This window comes from Vanacampus margaritifer, chromosome 4 (genome assembly GCF_051991255.1).
Source record: "Vanacampus margaritifer isolate UIUO_Vmar chromosome 4, RoL_Vmar_1.0, whole genome shotgun sequence".
Lineage (NCBI taxonomy): Eukaryota > Metazoa > Chordata > Actinopteri > Syngnathiformes > Syngnathidae > Vanacampus > Vanacampus margaritifer.
This window is the reverse complement of record NC_135435.1, coordinates 13,688,427-13,715,942: the sequence shown is the minus strand read 5'-3', so window position 1 is coordinate 13,715,942 and position 27,516 is coordinate 13,688,427. Positions and strand designations below refer to the sequence as shown.

Genomic DNA, 27,516 nt, shown 5'->3' with positions numbered 1-27,516 from the left:
GGAGTAGATCATTACAATTCCTTGTACATCTATAGATTGAAGCAAAAATCATTATCAATCAAATTATTGTGAATCAAAAATGGCTCTTAATCGAAAATCGATTCTGAATCGAATCGTGAGACATTCAGAGATTCCCACCCCTACTGATAACGATCCTGATCATGAATCAGGTGTGTTAGTGGAGAGAACATATTATTGCTAAGATTTTTTTTTAAGCTTGACAATGCCATGTGGTAAAAGAACAAGTTCAAAATCATTCAACACCATTCATCTCATTTCCACTCCATTCAATTCACGCCTCCTTCTCACTCTTTTTTAGGTCACTCTCTTTTCTCCGAATCCACTATCCGCAAACATTGCATGTTTGTGTTGGAACCAGTTTGTCCTCAGATGCCCCCATTTCATCCTCAAAACATTTGACGTCCCTGCCTAACTTTCTCTGCTTCCTGCCCGCACGCCAGCCAGAACGCACTTGGCACACTTTCCATCTGTGCCGTCATAATTCCAGACCGCGTGAACGAGCCATAATGTGTGTGAGAGATCAGGCCCGGGATCTGTTTGTGTGTGCGCACGCGCGCGTCCTGTCCGTCAAGCTGAAATGTCACTTTGCTACGTCTGCTAGGTCTCTTGGAACACACAGCTAAGGTGCGACTGTGCGCCGCCGGTTCCACCGAGGCTTATTTGTGTTATTTATCAGCCAAATTGGTGTTAACTTCAAATCTGAACTCTTGCTTGGCAGACCCAGAAGGAGTTTCCGGGCGGACGCTCCGTGGCCATGTCGACCCTCCTGCACTGCATCTCCGGCTCGTCTCTCACTTTGCTCCAGCGAGGAGTCCGTCACAAGATACCAACAAGGAGGAATTTTCGGACCTTCCCTGCATTATGGGAAGAAAAGGTCAATAAAGGTATGAGAAATTCTTTAGTAAAAATACTATATCGAGGCTTCTGTGCAGAAGAGAGGCCTGTGAGTTGAATCTGATTTGAGCAAGAAGGGACAAAGTCACTGACTAAAATACTAGAAGTGTGGACAAGGAAACCCCAGCAATGGAAAAGTTGCCGCCATGCTTTCTGTCTTGCTAACATGTAAGAGGTCAGATAAAGGTGACCTGTACAAACATTGCTGCCTGGACACTTCTCACCTAAAAATAAACCGAGGATCCGATTTGCACGCTCTCAAAGTATTGGAAACGAAATGTTTAAGTAGAGTTGTGCAAGTTTTCCATTGCAACTTTTATGCGCCGCTATCTGTGCTGGAGCGGAGCAGGCCTAAGCCACGCTGGCTGAGAGCCGATCACCTGCTAATGGTGTCGCCATGGTAGCGAGGTCACGGCGCCATTTATGGTGAGAAATGTTAACCTGACACTTGGTCTCAGCCATTCATGCAGCTTTACGCTAGTGCTTGGAGAAAGGGGAGGTGGTGGGGGGGGGGGGGACGACTACAGTATTGTGTATAAAAAGTGCTATTTATTGTACTGTACGTTAGAGTTTCTCGAACTTTACGCTAAGTGCCTAAAAAAAAATGTATAATAATGTATACTGATTCTAAATTAGTTTTGACATAAACTTTACAGTCATAGTTTTTTTTCTTAAACGCCACAATGAAGTCGTTAGTAGCTATTGTAAAGCATCAATCCAGCATTCTGCCACAAAAACATTCAAATGTAACAACATAAGAACAACAGCTTGTAAGAATCCAAAAGACAAAATTTGATTTCACGATTTAGAAAATGTTCAAAGATTCAATTTTTAAAATGCCGATCTATCAAATTAATTCTATTTATTGCCCAGCCCTAATGGGAATTAACACATACAGAAATAGGAGTTTGTAAAACCTAAAAAAAAAATTCACAGATGGAAGAAAAAAGGTGACGGTGCATCTACAACAATGGTGTCCAAAGTTCAGCCACATTTTTTTATTGGCCTGCCACGTGCAATAATAATAATAAAAGTAATCGCGGTCTGCAGCAAAGGCTTACAAGAAAAAAGTAAATTTTTTAAACGACAAAATAAATAAAAATTTTAATGGCCCAAAAAGTTTAATTCCAAATGGTCACACTTTTTTATTACTATAAAATTGTAGAACATGTTTAATGTAAATATATACATGAATACACTTTACACTAATACACTAAATTTTAATGTAAAAGAAAATAACATGTCACACTTATTCTGTAGATAAATTTGAATGTCCCAAAATACAAAATTTTTTTAAATTTGACTTTGATTAATTAAAATTTTAAATGTTATAAGGAAGGCATCATGTAGTTTTTATTATTATAAAAAAAAAAAGATATCACACTAATACTAAAAACGTTTTGCTTTATTACCGATAAACCCAGACTGAGATTTATTATTTTACTTTTAAAATGCTTAGCATATGTTGACATACAGCATGTTGAATTGTTTAAGCATTCTTATAAGTGTCTTATACACAAACCTCCTTTTTCAGTATGTGACCCCTGTAACAAATGCAGACATGCCCACTTTGGAACATGTTTGTTTTAATTTGCGGCACGATAACTGAGCAAATCTGTATATTAAACCCCCCCCCCCCCCCAAAAAAAAATACACAAGCTGCATTTTTTTAAAATTACAATTTGAAGAAAAAAAAACTGTTTTGTGTTCTCATCTGATTTCTAGGTGTTCTGTACAAGGAGCTGGTGGTCGGCGTCCCCAAGGAGACCTTCCAAAATGAACGTCGCGTGGCGCTGTCACCTGCCGGCGTAGAGGCGCTGGTCAAGCAAGGCTTCAGCGTGAAGGTGGAGAGTGGAGCTGGCGAGGACTCCAAGTTCTCTGACCAACAATACAAAGATGCGGGCGCCAGCATCACCGACGTCAAAGGGGCCCTCGGATCAGACCTGGTCCTTAAGGTCTGACGGTCCACCTGCTGCGTCTATATTAACCCCGTATTCCTTGAGTACTAATCGGAGCGCTTCTGTCCTGCTGTAGGTTCGAGCCCCCAGTGCGAGCGAGGCAGACCTTCTGAAGCCAATGTCCACTCTGGTGAGCTTCATCTACCCAGCTCAGAATCCGGAGCTGATGAAGAAGTTGTCAGAGAGGAAGAGCACAGTGTTGGCCATGGATCAAGTGCCCAGGGTCACCATCGCGCAAGGCTACGACGCACTCAGCTCCATGGCCAACATCGCCGGGTGAGGGCCGAGTCAAATCTAATAGATGCTATTAGAATACATCTGCACAAATACCATGTGGTCCAAACAGAAATTATTTTACAATGTTGATCATGACTTTAACTCATTCACTGCCATTGACGGCTATAGACGTCAAAAATGAATTTGAACTATTTCTATTAGTTTAACTTTTTTTTCTCACTTTTGTTAACAAGAGTATGAAAACCTAGGGGAAAATTATTGTACATTTAGAACAGATCTAAAATTTGTAATGTGTAGGCTGCCCGGGTCCCTATCACCCGCAATTAACAGGGGCACATTGTATAGAATATATATTGTGGTGATATTTTTTTGTTTTCATGAGCATACTCAATATTGGAGGAATCCAAAAGTAATCCAGTTACTTGGATTACGTTACTAACTAAAAAAAAATTTGCAGGTAATTTGTAATCGTAATGGATTACATTTGAACTCATTCACTGCCATTGACGGCTATAGACGTCAAAAATTCATTTGAACTATTTCTATTAGTTTAACTTTTTTTTTCTCACTTTTGTTAACAAGAGAAAATTGTGAAAACGCCATAGTAAATAAAGACCATTACTGCCACCTACAGGCTACTACTGTATATTTCATTATAGTTTCAGTGCCCCCCTGCCACAAACAGTGAAACTCAGCAAGTAATTAACGCCCCCCGAGATGTTTAAAATTGCTCATAGGTGTCACAAAGTGGCAACAGAGCACTATTTTGTCAGCATAATGAGTGTGAAATTGCCTGACTCTGTTGTTTGAGAGGTTTTATCAGTGACCTGAGTGTCTTGGTTTGTAGGTACAAGGCTGTCGTTTTGGCTGCCAACCACTTTGGTAGATTCTTCACCGGGCAGATCACAGCTGCGGGAAAAGTACCACCAGCTAAGGTGAACTCCACAGTCAAGTGTTGATATTAAAGATTGTGTGTGTGTGAGTGAGTGTGTGTCTTTACTTATTCCAGACTCTCAAAGCTAAATTGTGCTGTTTTTAGGTCCTGGTCATTGGAGGAGGCGTAGCCGGTTTAGCAGCCGCAGGGGCAGCCAAATCCATGGGAGCAATAGTGCGAGGATTTGACACAAGGTAGACGCTCTTTGTTTGCACTAGTAAGACAATTCGACACTAGCAGAACAGTTGTATCTTACTATTAACATTCATTTCATTACTAACGCCACATTTGACCTACTAGTGTGCAATTAAACCGTACAATTATACTACAGTGCTGAACAAGAGACTCTAATAGGCGTACTGGGGAAAAGCCATTACTACTTAAGAGACAGTTGTTCTACTTGTGTGCCATAATGGATCTACTAATCCAATTAGGATCAATCATATCCAGTAAATGTTCAAACAGCTTTCCATATAACCAGCGTTAGGAGGGTTACTTTTAACTCATTCACTGCCGTTGATGGCTATAAACGTCAAAAAATCATTTAAACTATATCTATTAGTTTAAAATTGTTCCCACTTTTGTTAACAAGAGTATGAAAAGCTAGACATAAAAAAATATATTTTATTTCATTTTTAAAAAAGAAAAGAGTATTAAAAATTAGGGGCGTCAGGCGAATAAATTATTAAAAATTAGGAGCGTCAAGCGATTAAAATTTGTAATTGTAATTAATCGCATGATTTCAATAGTTAACTCATGATTAATCACAAATTTTAGATCTGTTCTAAATGTACAATAATTTTCTCTTGTTAACAAAAGTGAAAAAAAATGTTGAACTAATAGAAATAGTTCAAATGAATTTTTGACGTCTATAGCCGTCAATGGCAGTGAATGAGTTAAAATGTAATCCATTACAGTTACAAAATACCTGCAAAAAAATGTAGTTAGTAATGTAATCCAAGTACCATAATATTAAAGTAATGTAACTGGATTACTTTTGGATTACTCCAATATTGAGTATGCTCATGAAGACAAAAAAATATCACCACAATATGTATTCTATACAATGTGCCCCTGCTAATTGCGGGTGATAGGGACCCGGGCAGCCTACAAATAGCAAAAATCCTTGTGTAATTAAAAAGAATGTAGGCTATTGATTGATTGAAGGCTATATGCTGTTTTCGAACTGTCACTGAAAGCAACCACACCTCATAGATAGATAGATAGATAGTCATCCAATGAGGATGACGATGCGTGACATCAACTGCAAAATGAACTTTTATCCCAGCCACAAGTTTAGCCGTGTATAAATGTTGTGTATGATGTTTAAATAGTGAATTGGTGGGAGGAAGATTTGTTTGGAAGGTGTAACTCATATTATTGTTGTAGGCTAGCGGGCTAGCTAGCAAGAAGCTACAGCGCGTAGCATGCCGCTGGACTCTCAGCTCAAACATTCGCTCCGAGTAAGTTCCAGTGAACAGCGGTCGCTATTTCCTCCTCCCGTCCGTGAAGCTTTTTCAAACTGCAGGCGTGTGGAGGACACGACGAGTCAGTTCGTTCGTCCCCACCTCTCCGACATGTAGCAACGCTTCCACTCGCGCGGCCGTGCACAGGCTCTGTTGCTCTGTCCTTCTCTCTCGCCCTCTTTCGCACTCTCCCTCATCGTAGATATTGTAATCCCCATTTTTAATAAATGTACTTGTAATCTGATTACATGTTTTTTCCTGTAGCGTAATGGAATGCAGTTAAAAAAATATTTTTGCAATCTAATTACGTAACGGCGGTACGTGTATTCCGTAACTCCCAAAGCCTGCATATAATTGTTTGCTATCATTAGACCAGCAGCTTTAGAACAATTCAAGTCGTTCGGGGCGGAGCCTTTAGAAGTGAACATCAAAGAGTCCGGCGACGGGGTTGGCGGTTACGCCAAAGAAATGTCAAAGGAGTTCATAGATGCTGAGATGGCGCTGTTCGCCAAGCAGTGCAAAGAAGTCGACATTGTCATCAGCACCGCCCTGATTCCAGGTCAGTCACTCTCACCCGGGCGCATTGCGTTTTGTTTTCCGTCCATCCTGGCTGCCTCGCCATAATTGTCCATAATTTGGTCTGCGTAATCAGGCATTGTCTCATGTTTCTTGTCTGTTCAGGAAAGAGGGCTCCCATTCTGATCAAGAAAGAATTTGTGGAGTCCATGAAGGACGGTTCTGTGGTGGTGGATCTGGCGGCCGAGGCGGGGGGTAACATTGAGACCACCAAGCCTGGAGAGCTGCACATTCACAAGGTACGTTTTGTTTTTAAAAATAAAAAAAATTATATGCACCAGTTGGTCATTTCAATGTGTCCAAATGCCAGTGGCGGCAAGTAGCAAAGTCCAATATTTTGTCACTGTACTTGAGTATCTTTTTCAGGTATTTGTACTTCATACCAATTTTTGTCGTTACTTCCTACATTTGAAAACAAATAACTGCACTTGGGCTTCCATATTCCAAAATGGTGGCTTGTTAATTGACATCACGTTGTAAAATGACATAAACAAAAAGAGAAAAGGTCATTAATACTAATTTGAGATTTGGGGGAATTAGGCGGCAAGCAGTCATAAAAGCAACATGGAGGAATGTGAACAAGGGAGAATTGATTAAAACGGCAAAAAGAAAGATTCCCCATCCAACTTATTTAAGAGTTTGATGTTGTTGACTCCAAGAATAATTCATGTCAAATTTGTTGTCTTGGGCCATCTTCTTTCTGGCTTCCCAAAAATTTAATGTGAAGAAACATGTACACGTAAGGTGTTTTTTTGTTTGTTTGTTTTTCCATTGGTATCATTGGCTAGAATAATTAATAATTAAAAATCTTATGGGGCAGTTCACACTATTTTACCACATTTTGTCTTGTGCAAGTACAATACAGTACAATACCTTCATAAATTTTAGCTTGAGTATTTATTTTCCAGACAACATTTTACTTTTACTGTTTACTGTTTTTATTGTTATTTATTAGGGCCTACAGCTGAAAATTACAGTTAAGATAATTTGATATCTCCGACATAGTTACATGTTTTTTCCGTCTAGAGTTCTCTGTATATTCTAAGCATGTTCAATTTGTGTGCATTGTCCTGTCAGAATAAATAACAAATCAATACAGCTCACTTTTAGATTCCCGTGTGTGCAATATCCCCACATAGCTCTGCCTAATCATAATTATGAGTTAGTAGCCCAAAAATCGATTCTCATAAGAATCGCGATTTTCATTTAGTACGATTTAGAATCGATTTTAAATGTCCCAAAATCCATTTTATTTAAATTATTTCATACTGTCTTGCCTTTATTTGGAGCGCTGTTCTTGTTGTACCCGGTTTGGCCACTGAGGGGCAGTGTGGTTCCACACGGTCTAATACACTGTTAAGTAGTAGCCACATTAGAGAGTAGAAGGAAAAAGTCACGATCAAGTTATTCCAATAAAAGGTTTTTTTTTGCAGTGTGGAGCCATTCTCTTGAGTGATAAAAGGGCCGAGAGTAGCGTGCTAATTAGCATTAGCGCGTCAGACTTGAGTAGATCATTACAATTCTTTGTACAGCTATAGATTGAAGCAAAAATCATTGTGAATCAAATAATTTTAAATCAAAATTCGTTCTAAATCGAAAATCAATTCTGAATTGAATCACAGACCCAAAAATCGGAATCGAATCGTGAGACATTCAAAGATTCCCACCCCTATGAGTTAGTATCTCATTGTTTTTTTTTTTGCCTGTAAAAATGCAAAACTAGAAAATGTTAAAATCTTTTTTTATACTGTGTGTAACAGGAATTAGTTGAATCAGTACTATTTCTTTTTTTATATACTCAAGCATATTTACTTGTACTTAAATACAGAGTGTGAATGATTTAGTTTCCTTGAATTAGAACGTGACCCACATTGGCTACACGGACCTGCCCAGCCGCATGGCCACCCAAGCCAGCACCCTCTACTCCAACAACGTACTGAAGCTTCTGAAGGCCATCAGCCCCGACAAGGAATACTTCCACTACGAACCCAAAGAGGATTTTGACTATGGGACAATGGACCACGTCATCCGCGGGACGCTTGTGATGAAGGTGGGTTTGATTTGTCATCTTGAGCTCTGCTGGCGCTCATTTCCGCTTCTTGGCTATCAGACCTTCTCATGCGAGTGTCGTTTTCCAAATGAGCATAGAAACCCATGCCCAGCTTTGAACAGCCCACCAGTAAGAATGTTACGAACGTCTCATAATGGACTTTTCCAGGAATCTTTAGCTGACACATTGTTTATTGAAGGCAAAGCATGCAACCTCAATGTTGCATATCGCTTTCTCCCTCGTTAAACTGAGCACTGCTCGGGCTGCGTTATTGAGACAATTTGTTTTTCAAAACTGCTGGTAAGTATTTCTTGATTGCTGTTTTTTTTTTTTTCATGCTAATCTTTAGGTTTGTGTTTGGAGTACCTCCACCCTTCTGGTGAGGGTTTACCACAAAGCAAGATGTTTCTCACGCACAACTACTGCGCTCTCTATTCTGTTGTTGTCATCCATTCTCACACTATTGCATGTTTTTGGTGCGTCAACAGGATGGGCAGAATACGTTCCCAGCGCCCCTCCCGAAGACTGCCCCCCCACAACCGGTGAAATCGAAATCCCTGGCAGAGTTGGAGGCTGAGAAAGTGGCTGCAATTTCGCCCTTCAAACGCACAATGACTAATGCTGGCGTCTACACTTCAGGTTTGGAGAGGACACGCAAAGCCTAAACAATGACAACCAATACTTCTAATGACGTAAAAGGCATATTCGTCTTTCAGGTGAAATTTCAGGACTTTTCCTTTTTTAAATTATTATTTCTTTAATTCAGGACTTTCCTAAAATGCGTTGCCATTCAGCTCCTTTTTAGGGAACAGAAAGTTGCACCAAAAGTACTGAAATATTAAATAGTTGGACATTTGCATTCAGAAGTTTGAATGAAGTTGACATGTAAAGGTTTTGGTTAATTTTAGCTTCATCATGAAATTTAACCCAAAAACAGAAGTTTCTGTGAGTAGTGTAATGTCAGGTTAAAATACTCAAAGGACTGCTTCCTTCTAGTGGAGCGACATGGGGTTTATTCTTCTCAATGTAAAACCTACTGTTTCCAACAAATACCACAACATTAAATTACTAGTAAAAAATGTTCAGCCAAACATGCTATTGACCATTATTTACACATCATCGTGTTTGTTTTTGTGTTGCACTTAGTGTTGCTTACTGTCTTCTCCAGGCACATGCACGTCAGGGCTCTGCGATGATTAGTTAGGGCGCAGTTTCACTCCTTTTCTTAAATATTGCCTTTTCTCAATCTTTTCTGCTATCTGACTTTGGGGGAGGGAATGAGAGAGCGGGAGAGGGAGAGAGCGTGTGTGTGTGTGTGTGTGTCTGTGTGAGATAAAGAGAGAGAGAGAGTGTGTGAGATAAAGAGAGACAGTGTGTGTGTGAGATAAAGAGAGACAGTGTGTGTGTGAGAGAGACAATGTGAGATAAAGAGAGAGTGTGTGTGAGAGAGGGACAGTGTGTGTGAGATAAAGAGAGTGTGTGAGAGAGGGACAGTGTGTGTTAGTGAGATAAAGAGAATGTGTGTGAGAGTGTGTGAGTGAGATAAAGATAATGTGTGTGAGAGAGGGACAGTGTGTGTGAGTGAGATAAAGAGAATGTGTGAGAGAGGGACAGCGTGTGTGAGTGAGATAAAGAGAATGTGTGTGAGTGCGTGTGAGAGAGGGAGTTTGTGTGTGTGTGAGGGAGAGTGTGAGTGAGATAAAGAGGGAGTTATGTTTGTGAGAGAGTGTGTGTGAGTGAGACACATGCTTACTTCAAAAATGTATATGATCCATTCTTTACAAAATAGCAAACAAGGAAATTCTTGGTTAATCAATGGATTTTGCCCCTTCCAATCAACATTACAGTGAATGGTTCGTGAATTCGCCTTTTTTCAGAATGTGTTTGTGAACCTATCATGTGTTATTTGCCGAAAAACTTTGCTTTTTGATGTTTTTGTGCTAAAAGTTTTATTTTCGGCACTATTTGGTGGCATCTTGGTACCAGGCAACCATGTTGAACTGAGGGTTAGCGCTTCATTTGGTCAAGGTCGACTTTTAAATTTGATTACAAACCTCTTAGGGTGGGTGTCAATTACTCACCATTTTTGAACCATTGAGGCTGGCTCATCAAACCAAAGCCTGGTTAAGAAGCACTATTTTATGCTGACCCCTGCAGGTTTGTCCACCTGTCTGGCTCTGGGCCTCATCTCTCCCAACGCAGCGTTCACGCAAATGGTGACGACCTTCGGCCTGGCCGGGATCGTGGGGTACCACACTGTGTGGGGCGTGACCCCCGCGCTACACTCGCCTTTAATGTCAGTGACAAACGCCATCTCAGGTCACTATTTCAGCCTCAGCACTCAATACTGACAATAGTTTGGATGTTCTGTGGCTTTCAGCTTTTATCTTTGTGCTTTTCAACAGGTCTGACAGCAGTTGGCGGTCTGGTTCTGATGGGAGGGGGTCTCACACCGTCCTCACTTCCTGAGAGTCTCGCCCTAGCAGCTGCCTTTATTTCCTCCATCAATATTGCTGGTCTGACCTTATTTTATATTTATGCAAAAAAAGTTTTTTTTCCCCCACCACTGAATAAATAAGCACTTTTGTTACATCATTAGGTGGTTTCTTGATCACCCAGCGGATGCTGGACATGTTCAAGCGGTCTACGGACCCCCCTGAGTACAACTACCTGTACATGTTACCCGGGGCTGCATTTGTTGGTGGATACGGCGCGTCTGTGGCAGCTGGCTACAGCATCGAGCAGGTGAAAGAGCGTTTATTCAACTATCTAGTAAAACAAATGCGCTTTGCTGCCATCTTGTGGCAGCTATAGGCAATAGTTTCTGATTTGTGCTAACGAAACTGTGCTTTCTTTTCCCGCTTTAATAAAATGGTAGTTACGCATTCGTTTTCTTTCATCCTTGCTTCTCAAAACTTAGCCATTTCAATATTTTTTGTTCTCACACCTGTATGAAAAACTTGTTTGTCAGATGATGTACTTGGGCTCCGGCATGTGCTGCGTCGGCGCTCTTGCGGGCCTTTCCGCTCAGGGCACCAGTCGCCTTGGAAACGCGCTGGGCATGATGGGAGTTGCAGGGGGCATCGCCGCCACCCTCGGTGCACTCAAGCCTTCCCCGGAGCTGCTGTCTCAGATGTCGTTAGCCATGGCCACCGGAGGGACTCTGGGTAGGTGGCGTCCTACTTTTCCGACATGGACTGCTGAGTGTGCGCTTCCAGTTGTTTACAGGCTTTGCATGATAACTACTTGTTCCAAAAGGCACGGCTAGATTTTATTTGAGAAAAGACACCAGATGTTTGATGACTGAAATGGGCGGAAATATGCAAAACATGACTAGTAAAGCTCTAAATGTTCACACTTCAGTGGGTTTTGAAATCTGGACTCGTTAATTAAGCACAAAGCTGATGTAAACATGGACCCATGACTTATTCTATTGTATGAATGGCAACAGGTAGGTAGATAGGTTTATTGTATCCACTGTCATATAATGAAATAGCATTTAAAGCTACTGAATGCAGATGATTCAATTCTACTGCCAACTGTGGCCGAAAAAGGAAACTGCATTTTTCTTTCTTCACATACACATAACGCGCACATGACGTCACATCTGCAGACAGAGGGCAGGAAATTTGAACCCGAATCCTGTCTGAAAACTATTGGCCAGAAGCTTGCAGGAGTTCTCATTATGAACAGCTAATGTGTTAATCTACTAATTAAAAAATGTTTCAGTCATAAATGGTAAAAAAAAAGAAAGACTATTGTAAAGATATTTTGGGGCAAATTGTTACAAAGTGCAGCTTTAATTGTTATGCCTGTCACTATACATCACTGGCACATAAACAAAGCTATATTTGTAATTAATGAATAACAATTTTATGGCTGATGTCAGGAAAATCATTGAGAGCAGACTGACCGGAACCACAAGCACAGCCAAATGTAAAAATGTCAAAACAAGCCCAATAGGAAAAATGGACTGGAGTCCGAGCTATTCTGTTTTTTTATATATATATATATTAGGAGTGTGCCAAAAAATCTATTCTCATTTAGTACGATTAAGAATTGATTTTAAATGTCCCAAAATCTATTTTATTAAAATTATTTTATACCGTCTTGCCTTTGTGTGTGCCTTCATTGGGAGCGCTGTTCATGTTGTACTCGATTTGGCCACTTAGGGGCAGTGTGATTCCACGCGGTCTGATACACTGTTAAGTTGTAGCCACATTAGAGAGTAGAAGGAAAAAGTCACAATCAAGTTATTCCAATAAAAGTTGTTTTTTTGCAGCGTGGAGTCAGACTGAATATATATATATATATATATATATATATATATATGAGCATCTCCCGGGAAAAACTGAAGCACAATGGGCAAAACACATACTTAAACTTTGCATCTGTCTCTAGTCCTGAAAGTGAAAATATTCCAACACACAAGACCCGTCATACTCTTTCATCACCATTGCTGAATGTTGTGATGGTCATCAAAAACCTGCGTATGATAAATGATCTTCAGCACAACCCCTCTTGGCTTTGATTGTTCATGTTTTTTTTCTTTTTTGGAGGGGAAGTGGAGGACAGGCGACTAAAATTTTTGACTGTTGTTTTGCCCTTTGAAGATCAGGCCCAATTGCTTAGAGTAGAGAAACAGAACGCAGGTGACTGGTGGTTTTCCTCATTTTTCTTTGTACTGTCGAAATGTTCTATTGGTTGACATGTATGAGAAGGTTTGTTTTAAAATACATAGTAATAAGAGCTTAAAAAATAACATGTTATATTGCAATATTGTATTTTTCGTAATCATTCAACCCTACTGGACTTTTACTGAACTGTCTCTTTGCCGACGCGCAGGTCTGACCATCGCCAAGCGGATCGAAATCGCCGACTTGCCTCAGTTGGTGGCGGCGTTCCACAGCCTGGTGGGCCTGGCGGCGGTTCTCACCTGCGTGGCGGAATACATGATCGAGTTCCCGCACCTTGACGCGCACCCGGCCGCCGGCGTGCTCAAGACGGTGGCCTATTTGGGCACGTACATCGGAGGCGTCACTTTCAGTGGCTCGCTGGTCGCCTACGGCAAGCTGCAAGGTATGTCACTTGGCGGGACTGCTGCATTTGGAGAACTAAAACACATGTTTTGAAGAGATTCTTTTACATGTCTGATTACTGTTTTGGATTTTTTGACGTACAGTAATTATTTCAGCGTTGTCTCTTCCTGATTGCGCCTTTTGATCATTCCAAAGCCAAAATGATCCTCAAGGAAATCCAGCTCTGGATTTTGACTTTGTCTCTGCTGTTGTATGAGTAATTTTAACCCATACATACTATTCTTTTCCATGCTCATGCAATATGTTCCTGGTCACTTTTGACCACAAAGAATAGCCACATAATTGCCAATATCAAATTAAGAAGTTTACAAAAATTAGTCATATAATTGATTACGTTCTAAACTTTTTGGTTTGATGGCAGCATACAGAAAAATGGAAGGACAAGGGCCACCAGCTTTCTGTTAAAGTTGATAAAGGGAAATAGTCTTTTGAATTTTGACATCATGACATCATCTGTGCGACCAATCACCTGTTTTCTGGGTTTGGTCAGCAAACTGAGCCATGATTGGTCGTTACCTACTTCCTCAGCACAGGCCATGTCCTCTTCACCTTTAAAATTGTTTTTTAAAGGTATTAACTGTACATGCAAAAGTTATTCAATTAATTATGCACAAAATATTAACTTTTTACTGCTGAAAAAGGCTCAATGAGTAAAGTATCCTTTTAACTCATTCGCTGCCATCAACAGCTATAGACGTCAAAAATTCATTTGAACTATTTCTATTTAACATTTTTTCCCAATTTTGTTAACAAGAGTATGAAAAGGTAGAATTTTTTTTGTACATTTAAAACAGATGTAAATTTTGTGATTAATCGTGAGTGAACTAGTGAAGTCATGCGATTAATTACAATTACAAATTTGAATCGCCTCTTGCCCCTAATTAAAAATGTTAATTTATGGCAGTGAATGAGTTAATCAAGCGTTAAAAAAATTGGTGCCGTTAAAGGCACTTCAAGTTAACGAGATATTGATGCGATTATTCTGACACCCATAATATATATGATTAATCGTGAGTTAACTAGTTAAGTCATGCGATTAATTCAGATTACAAATTTTAATCGCCTGATGCCCCTAATTTAAAAATAAAAAATTACTAAACTTTTTTTTTAAAGAAAAGATTATTAAAAATTAGGGGCGTCAGGCGATTATAATTTTTAATCGCATGACTTCATTAGTTAACTCACGATTAATCCCAATTTTTTTTAACACAAAAAATAAAAAAATCTAGGTTTTCGAACTCTTGTTAACAAAAGTGGAGAAAAATGTTAAACTAATAAAAATTGTTAAAATATTTTTTTTTATGTCTATAGCCGTCAATGGCAGTGAATGAGTTAATTTCTCTACAAATAGTACACCTATGCTGTTTCTAGGCACAGATTCTGATAATGCATAGATATAGTAAGTTACAGGTCTGTACCTACATTGAAACAAAAGATGGCGGCTTTCAAATATGGTCCAAAACTTTGTGTGCGATTCCCGGATCCCAAAAGTGGGCGTCACCCAAACTTTGAACAGCCATAACTCAAAAAAGGTTCCAGTTAGGACCCTCAACCTTCGGATGATATCGTTTGACATCATAAGACTAAAAATCAGGCAAATTGAAGAGGTGTCACTGGAGAGGGTATCACAGAACGACCCAGAAGCAAACGTATCTGACTGTTTTGTAGGCATCCTGAACTCTGCGCCTCTCCTGTTGCCCGGACGTCACATGTTGAATGCCGGTCTTATGGCGGCGTCAATGGGAGGCATGGTGCCCTTTATGCTTAGTTCCAGCTACGGCACTGGGATGGGATGTCTACTTGGAGTGTCTGGGCTGTCCACTGTTATGGTGAGTTTCCACTAAATAGGTGCTACACTACTGCAATGAATAGTATTTAAAAAGTATTATTGACATATAAGTATTATTGACGTTGACAAATGTTTGTGCGACTCCCTTTCGTGTGGAGTTTCAGTGTGCATGTTCGTGATCATACTCCGTGGAGCCAGTCAAGAAACTTCTATGATGGGTTCATTATGTTGTGCTGTTCGTCCAGTGGAGTCGTCTCCCTTAAGGAACAGCCCAAATGGAGCGAGCGAGACAACTGACAAATGCCAGTGGCAAGATATCGTGCCGCAAATTATGAACGCATATTCCACTCGAGGAAGAACATGTGTGTGTGTTTGCTGCTTGGGAGGGCGGAAATTGGGGGGAAATAATAGCTTTCTGCTCAGATAAGATGACCTTTATTGCTCCCACGATGACGAACATGAACCGTCCATTTTGTTGTTTGAGGAAGAATAGTTCAAATCATGCTTTTGCACAAGTTTAATTCTTTTATAGTCAAAATAGACTCTGCACGATGATGATAATGAAATTGTGAAAAAAGTATATTCTACAGTTAGCGTGTTAGCCTTGCCATGAATAGCAAATAATTGATGCCAATGAAAAGGTTAATGATCGCTTATACAGTAGATGTCACAAAGTTGCCGAAAGCACTACTTTTGACAAACTGAAGTTCCTCAACTCGCGTCAGTGTACTTCCTTGGCAACAATGTGGTGGCAAAGCGCTACTTTTGTCTAAATGAAGTTCCTCAGCTCACTTTCACCGAGTTGGTGTCAAAGAACGTTAACTCATTCACTGCCATTGACGGCTATAGACGTCAAAAATTCATTTGAACTATTTCTATTAGTTTAACTTTTTTTTTTCACTTTTGTTAACAAGAGAAAAATTCAAATGTTTCCCACTTTTTTTTTAACAAGAATGTAAAAACCTAGGGAAAAAAATTATTGTACATTTTTGAACAGATATAAAAAATTTGATTAATCATGACTTAACTATTGAAGTCATGCAATTAATTACAATTTCAAATTTTAATCACCTGACGCGATTAAAAGAAAAAAATTATAAAAAAATTAGGGGCATTAGGCGATTAAATGTTTTTGATTGTAATTAATTGCATGACTTTACTAGTTAACTCACGAATAATCACACATTTTTATATCTGTTCTAAATGTACAATATTTTTTCCCCCTGGGTTTTCATACTCTTGTTAACAAAAGTGAGAAAAAAAAGTTAAACTAATATAAATAGATCAAATGAATTTTTGACGTCTATAGCCGTCAATGGCAGTGAATGAGTTAAAGTGAGATAAGGAGTTTCATTTAATCTATAATTGGGCTAAACTGCCATCTTGGTGTCAAGGAATTATGTTGAAAAGATGTGAGAAGTTTTATTTAGACAAACATATCAATATAACGACATCTTAGTGTCAAGGAAATATGTTAAATTGAGTTGAGGAGCTTGACTCTACCATAGACAAATTCCAATAATTATGATGATTTAGACAAAAGTATAGCTTTGCAATTATCTTTTGGCATCTCGACACAGAACTATGTTGATGTGAGTTGAGGAGCTTCATTTAGAAACAGTAGTGCTTTGCTGCCATCTTGTGGCATCTATAAACGATTTTGTCAATTGTGGATAAGTACAAAAACAGAACGATGAGCGTGTGGGGTTTACTAAAAAAGACAAAAACAAATCAAAAAGTTGCCAAATAATAATAATTAACTCATTCACTGCCATTGACGGCTATAGACGTCAAAAATTCATTGGAACTTGTTTCCCCACTCTTGTTAACTAGAGTATGCCTGGATTTTTTTTAATTGTACATTTAGAACAGATATAACATTTGTGATTAATCGTGAGTTAACAACTGAAGTCATGCAAATTTTGATCGCCTGATGCCCCTAATTTTTTAAATAATTTTTTCATTTCTTTTTTTTTTTAAATAGATTTAATTAATCGCTTGACTTCAATAGTTAATCACAAATGTTATATCTAATCTAAATGTGCAATAACATTTTTTCCCTAGGTTTTCATACTATTAACAAAAGTGGGGGGAAAAAATGTTAAACTAATAGAAATAGTTCAAATGAATTTTTGACGTCTATAGCCGTCAATGGCAGTGAATGAGTTAAACTGCACTAGTTTTATGATGTTTCTAAATATTCCAGTGTCCTATAAAATGCAAAGTAACGTGAATGCAGTGTTCTTGAGGAGGTGAATATTTACACCACAGTTTGCCTGCATCAAGAATTAGTTTATAATAATAGCATAAGAATTTCTATTGCGTTTGATCTCGATAGGGCGTCACCCTGACGGCGGCCATCGGAGGCGCCGACATGCCAGTGGTCATCACCGTATTGAACAGCTACTCTGGCTGGGCACTCTGCGCCGAAGGCTTCTTATTGGACAACAATCTCATGACCATCGTTGGCGCTCTGATCGGCTCCTCTGGCGCCATCCTCTCTTACATCATGTGTGTGGTCAGTACACAAAAATACTCTGGACTGAAAAAAGTACATAAAAGACAAAAGTACAAATATTGATGATGCTTAATTCCCGGTGACTTTGGTCTGCCACCTCTCCCAAGGCGATGAATCGCTCCCTGCCCAACGTGATCCTGGGCGGCTACGGCACCACCTCCACAGCGGGTGGCAAACCCATGGAGATCGTTGGCACCCACACGGAGGTCAACGTGGACCAGACCATCGACATAATCAAGGAAGCCAACAGCATCATCATCACGCCAGGTACAAGACGCACATAAACAACCACTCGTCATCACATTTTGTTGATGCATGCATTTAGGTTGTAGCGCTCGCTACATTTGGATCATGTTGTGTTTATGTTACAGTATTTGACGTCTAATTGGAATGTATTACACATATTCTACCACTAGAGGGAGCTAAAAATCACTAAAGCTATAGCCAATTGACCGGGTACTTGGAGCCAAAATATACTCTGGTATTTAGCTTTGACGACAAATCCTATGTAGACTACTGTCTATTGCACAGTTGAGGCCTCCCCGTTACAGCCAATGGATTTATTGAATGGATGGTTTTCTTATTGAGTCCTCACATTATGTTTCAGCAGACTCTACTGTAGCATTTCTGGTACTACCCAACTTTTGTCATCATCATGCCCATTTATATGTATTCATCATTGGACTGGGTTCCTCTCTTGTGGCTCCCTATGGAGCTCTTAAAAAAAAAAAAAAAAAAAAGAGTAGAAATTCTAATTTATATTAGAGAGGTCAAACGATTACATTTCTTAATCACATTTTAGAATTTTGATTAATCACTTAATTAATTAGAAATATATATTTAAAATTTAATGAGCACCTGTTATGTACAGTATTATTTTTTTGTCTTCAAAAAATGTTATCCACTGCACATGCTCATCATCATCTTTTTCTAATCAGTTTATTACTTGCATAATTTAAAATGGTTATGGCAAACATTTATTAGATGCTTTACTTAAATGCATGCAGTTATGTTTATTGTCCAACCAACCTGTGCTACCTTAAACGTAACCATCTGCTGTCAGCTAAATGATCATCTGCAGTCAAAACGAATAGTGTGATTAATCTGCATTAATTAATGATTAATGTGATATTTTTTGTGATTAATTAACAATTTAACTTGTACAGCACTAATTAATGTATATATATTTTTATATTTTTTTTTAAGTAAAAATGTTTACGTAGTCAGAAAACAATGACATAAAAACCTCCAGAAAGTGACCATAAAATTTCTAAAAGGAGAAAAAGCAGAAAATGACCATAAAATATCCATGAATTTGTCCAAAATATCAGAGAATTTAATATAAAAAAGGCAGAAAAGAAAATGTCCAAAAAGTAATCATAAAATGTCCAAAAAAGAAAAGACATTCTAAAAATTGCCATAAAATGTCCACAAACTTGCACAAAAAACTCAGATAATTTATTTAAGGAAGAAAAGAAATGTTCAAAAAGTAACCCTAAAAATGTACAAAATCGAAAGAAGAAATCTCCAAAATTACCATAAAATATCCACAAAATTATAGCAAAAAGACAGAAAAAAAATGTCAAAAAAAAGCTGTAGCATGTCCAAAAAAGGAAGGAGGCAGAAAGTGACCATAGCATGTTCATAAAATTGTCAAAAATGTCAGAAATTTTACAGAAAGGCAGGAAATCTAAAAAATGTATGAAAATCAAAGTGTGAAAAAAAAAACGGACAATGAAAGGTAGAATAAAATGAATCTCTACATATTGGATTCTGCATATTTTTCTGTTATGGTGCAGCTGTAATAGACTATTGTTTCCTTTATCACATTGTTCAAATGTTTTGCGGCTCCAGACAGATTTTTTTGTCATTTAATTGGCCTAAAGTGGCTCTTTTGACGGGAAAGGTTGCTGACCCGTCTTGAAGATACCGTACAATGTGGTTCCGTCAAGGTCACTCAAGAATAAGTTGTGTATTTTTCTTGCCTCCTACATCAACCACAAAGAATAACTTGGGATACACATGGCTGCTATTTGCGCCGGTGTGTGTTTTTATTTAAAAAAAATTTACAACTAAATCATGGACAGATGTGTGGTCCGACATCCGCGTTTGATTAAGAGAAACCGTGTAAAGTCCAACCGATGTACTTGCAAAGTTTAGGAAAATGAAGGCTCTAAGTGAGATAAGTAAGACTGACTACAACATGATCCAGATAAAACTAAATGAATGGGATGAAATTAGTCGAGAGAATCCTTTTTAGCTCATTCACTGCCATTGACGGCTATAGACGTCAAAAATTCATTTTAACTATTTCTATTAGTTAAATATTTTTTTCCACTTTTGTTAAGAATGTGAAAACCTAGCAATTTTTTATTGTGCATTTAGAACAGATATCAAATGTGTGATTAATCATGATTTAACTAGTGAAGTCATGCTTTTAATTACAATTAAAATTTTAATCACCTGACGCCCCAAATTTTTTATAATCTTTTTTTTTTCTAAATCGCATCAGGTGAATAATTTTTTTTATTGTAATTATTTAATAACATGACTTCAATAATTAACTCGCGATTAATCACAAATTTCATATCTGTTCTAAATGTACAATATATATATATATGAAAACATAAAAAAAAAATATATATATATATATATATATATATATATATATATATATATATTTTTTTTTAGGTTTTCATACTCTTATTAACAAAAGTGGAAAACTAATAGAAATAGTTCAAATGAATTTTTGACGTCTATAGCCGTCACTGGCAGTGAATGAGTTGAGCTACTTTAGCTTAATGCGTGATTTTGTGTGTATGTAGGTTGGGGTTTGTGTGCAGCAAAAGCCCAGTATCCAATTGCAGACATGGTGAAGATGCTGAAGGAACAAGGCAAGAGTGTCAGGTAACTTGTGCTAGAACGTCCTCTCGTTAATTAACTAATTAAATGATTAAAAAAAATTCCTCTTCAGGTTTGGTATCCATCCAGTGGCCGGACGCATGCCAGGCCAGCTGAACGTGCTCTTGGCTGAGGCCGGCGTACCGTACGATGTCGTATTGGAGATGGATGAGATCAATGAAGACTTTCCAGGTAAGAATCCCACACAAGGGAGGTTGATCGTCACTTTAGCTGCCAGGTGTTGAGTAAAACTACAAGAAATGTTGTGAAGCTATCACGCCATACACTTTTTTTTTTTTCCCCCTTCTTCCCGGCTTTGCTTTGATCAGCCCGCTGTTGTTGTGACAAGCAATAATCAGGCGTGTACGCTCTGAGACACATGGTTGTGTTTATGACGCTGCTAAGTGGTGCTGGGGAATTCATTATCAGTGCTGTTCAAAGGAACTTGTGTTTTTGCTTTTCGTGTGATCACGTGTAAAATGTCTTCGGCCCACAGAGACGGACCTGACGCTGGTCATCGGTGCCAACGACACCGTCAATTCTGCCGCTCAAGAGGACCCCAACTCTATCATTGCCGGCATGCCTGTCCTGGAGGTGTGGAAGTCCAAACAGGTTAGTCCAGCTTTAGATTTGAATAATCACCACTATTACCCATCATTAACTCATTCACTGCCATTGACGGCTATAAACGTCAAAATTTTATTTGGACTATTTCTACTAATTTAACTTTTTTTTCCACTTTTGTTAACAAGAGTATGAAAACCTAGAAAAAAATGATTGTACATTTAGAACAGATAAAATTTGTGATTAATCGTGAGTTAACTAGTGAAGTCATGCGATTACTTACGATTAAAAAATGTAATCGCCTGATGCCCCTAATTTTTAATAATCTTTTCCTTAAGAAAACAACAAAAAAAACATTTTTTTTGTATGACTTCTTTAGTTAACTCGCGATAAAATTTTATATCTGTTCTAAATGTACAATATTTTTTTCCTAGGTTTTCATACTCTTGTTAACAAAAGTAGAAAAAAATGTTAAACTAATAGAAATTGTTCAAATTAATTGTTGACGTCTATAGCCGTCAATGGCAGTGAATGAATAAAAATGAGTAATCAATTATACGTAACTATACACAGGTATATATTCTTTATTCTCATCTGGTTTTGCAATATTTGTCTAGGTGATCGTGATGAAGCGGACCTTGGGTGTGGGCTACGCTGCGGTGGACAACCCCATTTTCTACAAGGCCAACACGTCCATGTTGCTGGGAGACGCCAAGAAGACATGTGACAGCCTTCAAGGAAAGATCAGGGAGGCCTTCTACTAGCCCCGCCCCCAACCTTTAGCTGACTGACTACATGTTGCCTCTTGGTACAAAATAAATGTTTTGGTTTCCAACTCCAGCACTAGCTCTTCAGTCTGCATCAAATGGAATGAAATGGATGACCTTAAGATGTACAATAGTAGATGAGATTTAATGAATGGCGGGAATGTAAAATCCTGTGTACTGGTTTGTAAATAAAGATATTTTAAATGTACTCTATGGCTCACACTGCTGCTTTTAAAGTGAAATAATCATTTGGGGAACTGTGCAGTGCAATCCATATCACTCTGCTTATGGTATTAAAAAAAAAAAATAATGTTTGTACTTAATTCACTGCCATTGACGGCTATAGACGTCATAAATTCATTTGAACTATTTCTATTAGTTTAAATTTTTTTTCCACTTGTCAACAAGAGTATGAAAGCCTAGATTTTTTTTTTGTACATTTAGAACAGACATAATATTTGTGATTAATCGTGCGTTAACTAGTGAAGTATTGCAATTAATTAAGATTAAAAAATTTAATCACCTGACACCCCTAATTTTTATTTAATCTTTTCTTTAAAAATAAATAAATAAAATAATTGTGATTATTTTTTCCAATTTTTAAAAACTTTTTTTTAAAGGAAAGATTATTAAAAATTAGGGGCGTCGGGTGATTACCATTTTTAATCGTCAATTGCATGACTTCACTGCTTAACTCACAATTAATCAAATTTTATATCTGTTCTAATGCAATAAAAAAAATTCTAGGTTTTCATACTCTTGTTAACAAAAGTGGGAAAAATGTTAGACTAATACAAAATAGTTACATTGAATTTTTGACATCTATAGCCGTCAATGGCAGTGAATGAGTTAAAGGGGAAGTCAATCCCCCAATTTTTTTCCCCGACAATATGTTCTATGCAGCCACACTGGTCAAAATATGGTATGCTGGTTAATATTGCGTTAGTGGAATATGAGTTAAGCAGCAAAATCCAGCCATCTCAGAAGGCGGCCATTTTGCCACTTGTTGTCAACTGAACTGGACTTCTTTAATTACACCATATGGTGCCCAAAGCGCTTTACAATTTAAGCCTTACATTCACACACACGTTCAAGATGACATCAATGTTGCTCAGGTCTCAGAAAACAGGTGAGTTGTGATTGGTCGTGACCTGTTTTCTGAAGCTGAGCTGTGATTGCTTGTACCTGAGCAACATTGATGTCATCGTCAGTCGACAGCAAGTGACAAAATGGCCGCCCCCACAGATGGATAAAAAAAGGCTGGATTTTGGTTCATAACTCTTATTCCACAAATGTAATATTAATCAAAATGTCATGTTTAGACTAGTGAGGTCACATATAACATTATTGTCAAGAAATGTTTAAGGTTGACTTCCACTTTAAAGACCTTTCGGCTAGTAAGCCAACATGGCCACTTTAGAGTGTTAATGACACTTGTTAATTTGCACTTCACGTGGACGTTAGCATTTTATCCCAAATGCTTCAACGAATGTTTCACTGTCCCTTCCAAAACAAACTTCAAAACGGAACTTGACTTAATTCACAGTCTCGTTTCAGTCCCTTGCTGTTATTTTCTCCACGGCTTCCTTCTTGCCGGCCTCCCTCGACTTGTTGACGACCGTGTGCAGGTATGAGTAGAAGAAGAGAAGGTTGTCGTACTCTCCGCCGTACTCTTGAGCAAGGCACTGCTCGTGGAAGTCCTTGAGGAAATAATAGATGGCTTCGATGGTTGCCAGGTACGTGTCCGGTTTGCCCCTCTGGGAGCGCCAGAAGCAGGTTTTCCGAGTCGTCAGCTCGACCTGGAGCAGGTCTGAAACGAGTGGCGATGTCAAAACGGGGTGGGCCAACTTAACCATAAAGACAATGGTTAAGTACCTTGTAGTCTCTCATCCGTGCTGATTCTGTTGGTCTGGTTCCACGTGCTGTCGATGAAGACCACCCGCTGGAGGGGATGCACCCTTGATTCGGAGCCCTTCGTCTCATCTGGGAGCCCTGAACCCGAATTTGAGTGTGCGGCGGCTGGAGACTTCTCTATTTTCCGCCTCTTTATTAATGGCCTGCTGTCCATCCTGTCACGCAAACGCTGGATCATGTCTTGTACTGCGACAGCGCCTGGACCGGGGAACACCAACACAACCTAGTGAGGGAACGGGTGAGATAAGCAGACAGCAGAATTAATCAAATGACGCTTAGTTTAGAACTAGGAAAAAGTTCCAGCTAACCTCGTCTTGGTCGTACTCGGGAATGCACGGGTACGTGTAGATGGTGATGTCACTGGGTGCGAGGATCTTGGCATGAACCGCAGTGCTCTTGCCGTCGTTCTCGTTGGGATGTTTGATGATATCTATCTTCACTGGAAGCTACGCAAACCAGGCAAACCGCAGCAGACATATTGAAACTGACATTCTAACCGTCACAAAGACTTGAACCCAAGGCCGAGAAGAACAAACAATCCCCGAACTTTTACACTGACCTTGACAGTGGGGATTTCTTGCAGACTGACGTCCACTAATAAGCAGCATGTGTAGCAGAAGAACATCCTTGATCCTCCGCATTTAGCACATTTGGTCCTGCCCCTCTGCTGCATTTTATCCAGCACGGCGTGTGATGCCAATTTGAGTCCCTGAAGAGGGTGCTTGGACAGCTTGGGAGCTTGCGCCGAATCCCTGGAGCCTTCCACCGAGCCGCTCATGCTTGCTCGTGTTGAAGGTTCACAGTTCAGATCAGAGAACGTGGAGCAGATATTAATAGCTGCGCAGAAGGAACAAATTTTGGCTTGAGTTAAGAGACAATATCTGTGATACAGATAACAGTATTTAATACGGATTTTTTTGGGGTGGGCCGATATTTGGCAGAATAAAACTTGGATAACAGATTAATCAGTGGCTGAATTAAAAAATATATAATGAATAAAATAACATCTGTTTTGGTCTCTTGATGCTTACAACAATAAAGATATTAATTACAGGCAGAACATTTGACTATTTCTTTTGTATTTTGTTTAATTTTACAACAGAGAAAAATGTGAAAAAATCGTCAACTTGTTTGATTATATTTTTTAAAGGGGGTGGGCACTGATTGTCATTATCTTCATCTTATTTTGAAAGGTGTTGATGTGTAAAAATAATAATAAATAAATCTGATTTTAAAAGAGCTAATATTGTCAATTGAGAATTAATTGATCTGGCCCTATTAATTAAATTCCGATACTTTAAAGTTAAACAAAATCAATAATATTTATTTAAAGTCTCGGGCGTCAGGCATACACAAACAGGATACGCAATATTCAGCAAATAACAATACAGACATACAACAGATCTAAAAATTCAACACACCCCTGCTCAAATGCCAGGTTTTTGTTATATATAAAATGAGGCTAAGATGAATCATTTTCAATCTTGTTCTACTATTAACATGACCTATAACCTGAACTCAATTGAACCAAAATCCTTTAGAAACTACTGTGCTGCACTAACCCTACTAGACCCAACTAGTAGGCACTGCTAGTATTACTACGACTAGTTTTCTCATTATTTGTAAGACGCGAGAGTAAAGTTCAGTGGTGGACAGCATTTCGTACGTATATCGAAATACACGTGTGAATGCTGCTCAAAACACAATATGGAGTGTTTACCTAAACACCGAATTGGCCACTAGCTGATGCATGGAAACATGCGTCTAACAAGTGCGTTTCACTTACTGGTCACACACATACACCATTCATTCAGGCGATTATGTCGAGAAACGGTGGCCCGGGATGTTTTTACCGTGTGCTCGTTTTACAGTAACCTTTTTCCGGTTTGCAGCCAACGTAAAATAGATCCCACCATTGTGCGGAATAGTTCGTAAATGTCGCCGCCATTTTGAATGTGGCATGTAAGGCGCTATCCGTGAAGAGGGTTTGTAAAAAATAAAAAATAAATGACTTAAGAGTCACTGAGTCACAAAAACTTGATTCTCATCTAGAGGAGACTGTTTTGTGATTACACACTCACCACATTGGACAGAACAGCTTCTCATTTTAAGATGAAGGGTACGAGGGATTTGGAATACTTTACCATTAACTGTTCTAGAGTGTAACCATCTGCAAAAGTTTAAATTGAACCTTGAGAAATAGTTGAAAAATAGTCACACCTGTAATCATTCAACATATTGTGATTAGGTAAATGTTTGTAAATATAACTAATTACGTGTGTCTGAGATGTCTTTGGACTATTGTTGAGGGGATTTTATTACTGGTGTTTCTGGAATGTTTTATTCATGTTTTTATATATGCCACATTTGATCAGTTCACTTCTACTGTCACTGCCTCTCCAAGAGAGTCGTACCAACCATAATAACGAAATATATGTGGTAGTAAACATTTGTAATTATTCCATTGGAATTTATACACGTTTGACGCTTGTTTTTGGGTGTGTATCCGTTTCCAAAATATTGATGCTTTAATTCAAGAAGACTTCCATTAGTTTACAGGCAAATCTACCACATTCAAATCTAAAATGGTAAGCTTAAAGAAAAAAATAAGTATAAAATATCATTTCACTGTGTTTTCCAATGCCAGATATTTGTGTGATGTTAAACAGGCTGGTTTGTGTCATATATTTAAAAGATGGCTGGTTTTCTTAACTTGTTTTCAATTAAACAACTGTTTTCATAACAAGCAGATGTGTATTCAATAATAATTTCCAACTTCTCTAATCAACCATTTATACTGAACAAAAATATTAATGCAACACGTGTTTTTGCTCCCATTTTTCATGAGCTGAAGGCTTAAATACTAATAAATAGATACGTATACAGTCCATACAGTATATGAATCCATGCATTTCATGTTTAAAAAAATTAAGTAGAACCCTCATTATAAACAAGACATAACGCTTCACTACAACAGCATACATACATATACATTCATATATCCGATATATTATATCGTCGCTGTTGGGCAAAATTTTCGTACTGTCAAAATGACAACTTTTCAGGAAGTTTAAAAAAAAAACGGCATCTTGTTCGCGTTATATTATTACTATATACCATTTCACACTCATATCAACACAACACCACACAAAAAATACATTCAATTGCTACTTTAGTATGTTAAAAAATAAATAGCTAATTTAATACGCTGACATTGATCTGATGCATTATTATGATGATGATGATGATGATGATGGCGTGCACTGCGAAGCCCGCTGTCATGGCGACCCCCGCCGTGCAAAAACAAACCACAAACGCCTTCTTATTGGTCTTACGCAATGAGTGATGCAATAAATAAAACAATATGAACCAACTAACCCAGTGTATTAAGCAGATATTATGAAACTGAGACAGACCTCCGTGACTCGCGACGGTCCTTCTGCAACGAAGCATCACAGCAATCGATTTTAAACAAACAAGCCAACTTAAATGTATTTAACCTTACTATTGTATTTTCACTAGTCATTAGTAAAATACCAACGCTCTCCAGTATGAAGTGTAAACTTGCAAGTAGTGTTCGAGAGCACGGGTTACAAACGTGCAAAAATGGATAGTGCGTGTGATGTCATCGATCAGCGCCGCTATGTTGGATTGCGTCATCAATCATTGCGACAGCGGTTGTTGTTTCATAAGGTTTTGGCAAGTTTGCTGCTTAAAATTGTATTTAAAATGCAGTAAAGTACTAATAAAGAAAAATATCCCAGTCGATGGCAACTATATGGCTCCGCGCTTGGATTTGCGGTGCACCATTTGCAGCCCCTGCATGAT

The 27,516-nt window shown here is 38.5% G+C and overlaps 2 protein-coding genes across 6 annotated transcripts in view; one reads left to right on the top strand and one right to left on the bottom strand.

The window, feature by feature from the left end:
• The window catches only part of nnt2 (nicotinamide nucleotide transhydrogenase 2), a 22,939-nt gene extending 957 nt beyond the window's left edge, over positions 1-21,982 (top strand). The window contains exons 2-23 of one of the 2 annotated variants that reach the window (XM_077563148.1): positions 320-645; positions 740-905; positions 2,641-2,870; positions 2,950-3,149; positions 3,958-4,045; positions 4,150-4,238; positions 5,882-6,069; positions 6,192-6,325; positions 7,945-8,136; positions 8,625-8,775; positions 10,294-10,455; positions 10,542-10,652; positions 10,736-10,881; positions 11,108-11,303; positions 12,982-13,215; positions 14,904-15,064; positions 17,363-17,542; positions 17,650-17,809; positions 20,368-20,449; positions 20,517-20,635; positions 20,940-21,055; positions 21,625-21,982. In XM_077563148.1, the coding sequence (XP_077419274.1) occupies positions 776-905; positions 2,641-2,870; positions 2,950-3,149; positions 3,958-4,045; positions 4,150-4,238; positions 5,882-6,069; positions 6,192-6,325; positions 7,945-8,136; positions 8,625-8,775; positions 10,294-10,455; positions 10,542-10,652; positions 10,736-10,881; positions 11,108-11,303; positions 12,982-13,215; positions 14,904-15,064; positions 17,363-17,542; positions 17,650-17,809; positions 20,368-20,449; positions 20,517-20,635; positions 20,940-21,055; positions 21,625-21,771 (3,216 nt within the window). In that variant the 5' untranslated portion in view covers positions 320-645; positions 740-775 and the 3' untranslated portion in view covers positions 21,772-21,982. The remainder of the gene's footprint in view (positions 1-319; positions 646-739; positions 906-2,640; positions 2,871-2,949; positions 3,150-3,957; positions 4,046-4,149; positions 4,239-5,881; positions 6,070-6,191; positions 6,326-7,944; positions 8,137-8,624; positions 8,776-10,293; positions 10,456-10,541; positions 10,653-10,735; positions 10,882-11,107; positions 11,304-12,981; positions 13,216-14,903; positions 15,065-17,362; positions 17,543-17,649; positions 17,810-20,367; positions 20,450-20,516; positions 20,636-20,939; positions 21,056-21,624) is intronic. The other variant, XM_077563147.1, reaches the window with a different exon arrangement.
• dtwd1 (DTW motif tRNA-uridine aminocarboxypropyltransferase 1) lies at positions 21,901-27,516 on the bottom strand. 4 transcript variants are annotated; one of them, XM_077563151.1, is made up of 5 exons: positions 27,105-27,516; positions 24,248-24,525; positions 23,997-24,134; positions 23,650-23,911; positions 21,901-23,584 (listed from the first exon to the last, which is right to left on the bottom strand). In XM_077563151.1, the coding sequence occupies exons 1-5, from the start codon at positions 27,139-27,141 to the stop codon at positions 23,328-23,330; spliced, it is 972 nt and encodes a 323-aa protein (XP_077419277.1). In that variant the 5' UTR covers positions 27,142-27,516; the 3' UTR covers positions 21,901-23,327. The 4 variants fall into 4 exon arrangements, with proteins under 4 accessions (XP_077419277.1, XP_077419280.1, XP_077419278.1 ...); XM_077563154.1 differs by lacking the exon at positions 27,105-27,516 and adding an exon at positions 25,542-25,584; XM_077563152.1 differs by lacking the exon at positions 27,105-27,516 and adding an exon at positions 25,475-25,552.

Bases quoted from the DNA above. Each gene is read 5' to 3' on its own strand.
- dtwd1 (XM_077563151.1), bottom strand. From the start codon at position 27,141: ATGCTTCGTTGCAGAAGGACCGTCGCGAGTCACGGAG. The intron at 24,526-27,104 runs GTCTGTCTCAGT...CCTTCTGCGCAG, and splicing joins GACCGTCGCGAGTCACGGAG to CTATTAATATCTGCTCCACG. The intron at 23,912-23,996 runs GTTAGCTGGAAC...TTCCCTCACTAG, and splicing joins CCGAGTACGACCAAGACGAG to GTTGTGTTGGTGTTCCCCGG.